The sequence below is a fragment of the Sprattus sprattus genome, assembly GCF_963457725.1.
Source record: "Sprattus sprattus genome assembly, chromosome: 18".
Lineage (NCBI taxonomy): Eukaryota > Metazoa > Chordata > Actinopteri > Clupeiformes > Clupeidae > Sprattus > Sprattus sprattus.
Window position 1 is genome coordinate 12272647 of NC_137916.1, and position 7500 is coordinate 12280146.

A 7500-nucleotide genomic window follows, 5' to 3' on the forward strand; every position below is an offset into this window, starting at 1 on the left:
TGATTCCCTCATCTTCAAGCACTGGTCTGTCAACCATATCTGTAGAATGGAGGGGGAAAAGTGAAGAGAAGTTTAGCAGGCTGCGCTGACAGTATACTTTGAGCTCAAGCATGATGATGAGGAACAATTCCTGTGTCCGCCATCACCATTCCCCTCATCATTATCACCCTTATGTCCTTATCATCCTTACTTCTCCACTGGGGACCAGATCACACACACTCAAAGGAGACCAGATCACACACACTCAAAGGAGACCAGATCACACACACTCAAAGGGCTCCAGATCACACACACTCAAAGAGACCAGATCACACACACTCAAAGAGACCAGATCACACACACTCAAAGAGACCAGATCACACACACTCAAAGGGCTCCAGATCACACACACTCAAAGAGACCAGATCACACACACTCAAAGAGACCAGATCACACACACTCAAAGAGACCAGATCACACACACTCAAAGGGGTCCAGATCACACACACTCAAAGAGACCAGATCACACACACTCAAAGAGACCAGATCACACACACTCAAAGAGACCAGATCACACACACTCAAAGGGCTCCAGATCACACACACTCAAAGATACCAGATCACACACACTCAAAGAGACCAGATCACACACACTCAAAGGGGTCCAGATCACACACACTCAAAGGGGTCCAGATCACACACACTCAAAGAGACCAGATCACACACACTCAAAGAGACCAGATCACACACACTCAAAGAGACCAGATCACACACACTCAAAGGGCTCCAGATCACACACACTCAAAGATACCAGATCACACACACTCAAAGAGACCAGATCACACACACTCAAAGGGGTCCAGATCACACACACTCAAAGGGCTCCAGATCACACACACTCAAAGATACCAGATCACACACACTCAAAGAGACCAGATCACACACACTCAAAGAGACCAGATCACACACACTCAAAGGGGTCCAGATCACACACACTCAAAGAGACCAGATCACACACACTCAAAGAGACCAGATCACACACACTCAAAGAGACCAGATCACACACACTCAAAGGGGTCCAGATCACACACACTCAAAGAGACCAGATCACACACACTCAAAGGGGTCCAGATCACACACACTCAAAGGGCTCCAGATCACACACACTCAAAGAGACCAGATCACACACACTCAAAGAGACCAGATCACACACACTCAAAGAGACCAGATCACACACACTCAAAGATACCAGATTACACACACTCAAAGGGGACCAGATCACACACACTCAAAGGGGTCCAGATCACACACACTCAAAGGGCTCCAGATCACACACACTCAAAGGGGTCTAGATCACACACACTCAAAGATACCAGGTCACACACACTCAAAGGGGTCCAGATCACACACACTCAAAGATACCAGATCACACACACTCAAAGGGGACCAGATCACACACACTCAAAGATACCAGATTACACACACTCAAAGGGGACCAGATCACACACACTCAAAGGGGTCCAGATCACACACACTCAAAGGGCTCCAGATCACACACACTCAAAGGGGTCTAGATCACACACACTCAAAGATACCAGATTACACACACTCAAAGAGACCAGATCACACACACTCAAAGGGTACCAGATCATACACACTCAAAGGGGACCAGATCACACACACTCAAAGAGACCAGATCACACACACTCAAAGGGGTCCAGATCACACACACTCAAAGGGCTCCAGATCACACACACTCAAAGAGACCAGATCACACACACTCAAAGAGACCAGATCACACACACTCAAAGAGACCAGATCACACACACTCAAAGGGGTCCAGATCACACACACTCAAAGGGGTCCAGATCACACACACTCAAAGATACCAGATCACACACACTCAAAGGGGACCAGATCACACACACTCAAAGATACCAGATTACACACACTCAAAGGGGACCAGATCACACACACTCAAAGGGGTCCAGATCACACACACTCAAAGGGCTCCAGATCACACACACTCAAAGGGGTCTAGATCACACACACTCAAAGATACCAGGTCACACACACTCAAAGGGGTCCAGATCACACACACTCAAAGATACCAGATCACACATACTCAAAGATACCAGATCACACACACTCAAAGAGACCAGATCACACACACTCAAATTGGGTCCAGATCACACACACTCAAAGGGGCCAAAGGATTGAGCATGTACTTTTGGACCCAACATAATCCCTTCAGCAGTCACCCGGGCTCATGCTAACACATGGTTTACATGGAGGGGCATCCCAGCATGCTCGCTCATAGAGCATCAGGGGAGACAAAAGTTAGTCCACTTTGTACACTTGTCACATTCCACAGAAATCTGATGTCTTTCTCCGTACAGCTTACGGTTTATTACACTGTAAACATTAAACCATCACAAATATATCATAACAGCTCTCTCCACTGTTGCTGTCTCCTCCTGGGTGCTGGAAGGTTGAGGTGCTACAAAACACCATTATAATAATTCCTGTTGTGTTGGCGTGTAACAACAGACCCTAGCACCCCTGGGTTTTAGCCTCCTTGTTAGCACCCTCACCTCCCTTGCCCAAGTTTGGTTCGCATCCAATATCTGATGGGACTGTGCTTGTCTACACAACGCAGGTTGCATGTGGTCATGTACAGGAGAGAGCACACAGGCTTACACTATGACACAGTTGCTAACCGTGGCAGCAACACCCACATGAGAACCCCATGCTGTCTGGTAAAACGCGTGCACACCTCGTGCAAACTCTGAAAGCAGTGCACACAACACACAAATGCCGGTGGACTGAAGAGAGCTGTTTTGAATATAGTCTCATGCAAATGTCTGCACACACACACAAACACACACACACACACACACACACACACACACACACACACACACACACACACACACACACACACACACACACACACACACACACACACACACACACACACACACACACACACACACACACACAAACACACACACACACACACACACACACACACACAAACAAACAAACAAACAAACACACACACCATACACACACACACACACATGATAAACATCATAGAGCATAATGCATTGGTAAACTAGAAACATTAAACCCTTGAGCGGGATTCCAAACAGTAATAATACCTGAATACAAATAATAAACAGAACTACCTCTCTCTCTCTCTCTCTCTCTCTCTCTCTCTCTCTCTCTCTCTCTCTCTCTCTCTCTCTCTCTCTCTCTCTCTCTCTCTCTCTCTTTCTTTCTCTCTCTTTCTTTCTCTCTCTCTTTGACTTCATCTGTCTCTTTTTTCTCTCTCTCACTTCATATCTCTCTCTGTCTCTCTCTCTCTCACTCACTTCATATCTCTCTCTCTCTCTTGTGTCTCTCTCTCCCTCTCTCTCTCTCTTGTGGCTCTCTCCCCCTGACCGCTAGGCCCAGTCTCGTCTGAGCGAGTCTTCCCAGCGGCTGGATCTCCTGAGGGAGGCCCTTGAGCAGCGTATGGGGGAGCTGCCGGAGGACCATCCCAAGGCCTGTCTGATCAAGGAGGAGCTGGCCCTGTCCTCCTCGCCCGCCTTCAGCTCGCGCCAAGCCGCCCCCTACGTCCACAACCAGTACAGCACCCTCAGCAAGCCCTCCCCGCTCACAGGTAGCCTCTACTGTTCTTTCTCTCTTTGCCTCTCTTCTCTCTATCACGCTGATTCTCTGTGGTCCCTCTGTCTCTTCTGTCAATGTCTCCCTCTGTTTCACCCTGGTCTCTGTCTCTTTAGTTGGTAAGAACCTTACAGCACAAGGCCCTGAAGCTGACCTCCTGTCTGTATACACTTTAGACTCTGAGTCCTGGTGTCACATACATTAGTGCACTCTGGAGTGTGGTCTCCTTGTAACATTCATGAAGCTCACTTCATAAAGCACAATGTTAGTTGTATTACTGTAATGTCAACTGGTCCTTTCCAGTGCAGCACACTTACTGTAAACGCATGCACATTTACTGTACTGCCTGTGGTAACGGGTAAAGACGTCAGCTGAAAGTAAATGTCAAATTACAGTTTTTTCTGATCATTTTCACTTTTGTCTCAATACCATGTGCACTTTTTCCAAACACTTCACACAGTGGACTTTACAGACACACACCTCAGTATATCAGTTACCCTTTGGTGCAAAATGCACTACAACCACATAATTGTTGCTGTATCCTCTATTTTTGCAAAGTTTAGTGTTGCAAATTTTCTGTTGTACACTATAGCACAAATTTCACTATTCTTTCCCAGTACAGTAAGTGAAACAACAACACATGAGACTACCACTAGAAGTGTCCTGCAGCCCTAATGCTGATCCGTTGTGACATTTTTATACTGTAAAATTTTGAATTTACAGTACTACCACATTCTCCCTTGCCTTGAATCTTAAGAAAAAATCTTTAGCACATCTTATCCACCTCTAAAATACACCGTATTCCACAAATATTTCAAGGAAAGCTGTTGTCATGACACCAAGAACAATCTTTTCTGTTGGTTTGCCTGACACAATACTGATACCAGTTTTGTGTGGCAAGATTACCAGGTGTGATCAGTGGTACAGTGGTTAGTGTTGTTTGCTGACCTGGGCGATGCAAGATGCTACTGTAAGTCACTTTGGATAGATGTATTTGTTGTAGTTGCCTTTTTGGGTAACTTTGTCTCATTGATGGCCCATGACTTTCATATGCAGCAGTAATAGTGGGAAAATGTCTTCAGCGAAACCTACATCTATATTTTTCCTTCATACATGTACGTACATTTCAATGCTGTACTGCACCGCTGTTGTATATTATAGTTGGGAACAAGGCTGCAAACAAACAAAACAAAGCAGGAAACTGAATACATTTATGAATACATCAGCAAAAATTAAGAATAATCTGTCTTATTTCAAGTGTATAAATTCATTTGTCTGTTAAAAATACAGTTTCTTTGCAACTACAGTCATCTAAATTTGGTCTGGTTTTGAACTGAAAGTAAACTGTTCTGAACAGAGTATCTAAATAAAATGCTGTAATTGCGCAGCATTTTGATGGTGGTGAACAATGACTGAGACAGGTATCCGTGAATTTTGGAAAATGTGGTCATTGACTGCATTTTGTATAGGGGCAAGTATCCACAGTTTAGTTCACATAGTGTACTGGTATGCTGGATGTGTTAAGTGTTTTGGGAACGTGTGCATGGTATTAAACCAAGTGTGAAAATGATTGGAAAAAACTGTAAAGTCTCATTGTAAATGTCAAAGGAAATGTGTCCTTTCATTCTTCTCTCTCTACTTCATTTTCTTATTATCACTGCCTATTTTTTTACTCATTGCCCTCCATGTATCCCTACAACCCATTTATCTCTTTTGCTCTGCCCTTCCCCCCCAAAACTCTCTCTCCCTCCCACTGTCTCTCAGGTACGCTGCAGGTGCGTTTGCTGGGTTGCGTGGGGCTGCTGGAGATGATTCCAGGCCGCACTAAGGGTAACTCGGTGGCGCTGCCCAACTACAACTCCGGGGACGGGCGGCCCTTCAAGCTCAGCCTCTACAACCGCAGCAGTAGCAGCCTCAGTATCAAGCTGCCTGGCAAGAACGACGACACGTCCAGTGAGTGCCTGTCTGTGTGTGTGTGTGTTTCTGAGTGCCTTGATGATTGTTTTATGTGTTGTGTGTGTGTGTGTGTCCATCCTATTTTGAGTTTGTGTGTGTGTGTGTGTGTGTTTGTGTGTGTGTGTGTGTGTGTGTGTGTGTGTGTGTGTGTGTGCGTATGCGTGAATATACATTTGTGTGGGTATAGGTGTATGTGTTCTATCTAAGGGCTTTGATGACCATTTTAAATGCCACACTAGTGTGTCTATCCAGCATAATTGGAATTTGTGCATGTGTGTGTTTGTGTGTGTGTGTGTGTGTGTTTCAGGTGAGGTTAGCGCTGTGTTGAAGCTGGAGAACTCTGTCGTTGGTCAGACATGCTGGAAGAGCGTGGGAGAACAAGCCTGGGACCAGACCTTCACTGTGGAACTGGAGAGGGTACTTCAGAACATTTACATTTTACATTTAGTCATTTAGCAGACGCTTTTGTCCAAAGCGACGTACAAGGGAGAGAACAATCAAGCTAAGAGCATTAAAAACCTGGTGTAACAATAAATACTGCCTTTTTTTTTCTTCTCTTTCTCTCTCTCTCTCTCTCTCTCTCTCTCTGTCCATCTGTCTCTGTGTGAGTGTGTGTGTGTGTTTGGGTGTGTGTGTTTGTGTGTGTGTGTATGTGTGTGTGTGTGTGTGTGTGTGTGTGTGTTTGTATGTGTGTGTGTAGTCTAGAGAGATGGAGATAGCAGTGTACTGGAGGGACTACCGTTCACTGTGCGCCCTGAAGTACTTAAAGCTTGAGGAGTTCCTGGACAACCAGAGACACAGAGTCCAGCTGGAGCTGGAGCCCAAAGGCCAGCTCCTGGCAGAGGTACACAGAGACGGAGGGAGGGAGGGAGGGAGAGAGGGATTGCAAAGAGGGAGAGGAATACATGGAGGGAGTAGAAAGTGTATGTAATACCCAAGATTTAAAGCATGTTTATCGTGTGTGTGTGTGTGTGTGTGTGTGTGTGTGTGTGTGTGTGTGTGTGTGTGTGTGTGTGTGTGTGTGTGTGTGTGTGTGTGTGTGTGTGTGTGTGTGTGTGTGTGTCTGTCTGTCTGTCTGTCTGTCTGTCTGTCTGTCTGTATGTTTGTGTGTGTAAATGTGAATGTGTGTATGTGTGTGTGTGTGTGTGTGTGTGTGTGTGTGTGTGTGTGTGTGTGTGTGTGTGTGTGTGTGTGTGTTTCAGGTGACATTCTTCAACCCAGTCATAGAGAGGGGCCGGCGCCTTCAGAGGCAGAAGAAGGTCTTCTCTAAACAACAGGGTGAGACAGAAAGCAGCGCCTGTGCCTGAGTGTCTGCTGCTCTGCATCAGCTGTCATTGGTGGCTTTCAAGTGCAACGGCCAACCATAATGTTTTGTTTTTCTGCTAGTTTACAAAGTATCTAACCAATGACGTGTCCCCTTATTTGTAAATACACCATAAAGTGTGTGTGTCTGTTGTATGTATAAACGTGTGCTTGGGAGTTACAGTAATATCTGGCTGTCACACACATGTGTTTGACCCAATTAGATAGTGGCTCTGGGTGTTGTGTGTAAGTGCGGCTTTTGCGTGTTTATGAGTGTGTACATTTCTGGGGGTATTTTCTCCCGTCATAATCCCTGAAAGGCCCACTCTAAGCCCTCAGTCCTCTCCTCCACATGACTCCCTTCTCCCAAACACCCCACCCCACACCTCCTCCCTGCTCCAGTGCTCCCCCTGCTGGTCTGAGCATGAAGTGTTGCTGAGTAGGGTGTAGAGAGAGAGAGAGAGAGAGAGAGAGAGAGAGAGAGAGAGGGAGAGAGAGAGAAAGAGGGAGAGAGAGAGTTTGGTGTGGGGTTGGGTTGAGCACCTGGTGAGTGGTGTGTTTTGGGTTCTTGCAGGTAAGGCCTTCCTGAGG

The 7500-nt window shown here is 46.1% G+C and overlaps 1 protein-coding gene across 1 annotated transcript in view; it reads left to right on the plus strand.

The window, feature by feature from the left end:
• pkn1b (protein kinase N1b) overlaps nucleotides 1–7500 on the plus strand; it is a gene marked incomplete at both ends in the record, with an annotated part of 20683 nt that overhangs the window by 7375 nt on the left and 5808 nt on the right. Inside the window, 6 exons of the mRNA XM_080855740.1 lie at nucleotides 3433–3646; nucleotides 5416–5604; nucleotides 5915–6024; nucleotides 6308–6451; nucleotides 6810–6885; nucleotides 7484–7500. The exon at nucleotides 7484–7500 is cut by the window's right edge and continues 113 nt beyond it. Coding sequence (XP_080711866.1) covers nucleotides 3433–3646; nucleotides 5416–5604; nucleotides 5915–6024; nucleotides 6308–6451; nucleotides 6810–6885; nucleotides 7484–7500 — 750 coding nt within the window. The remainder of the gene's footprint in view (nucleotides 1–3432; nucleotides 3647–5415; nucleotides 5605–5914; nucleotides 6025–6307; nucleotides 6452–6809; nucleotides 6886–7483) is intronic.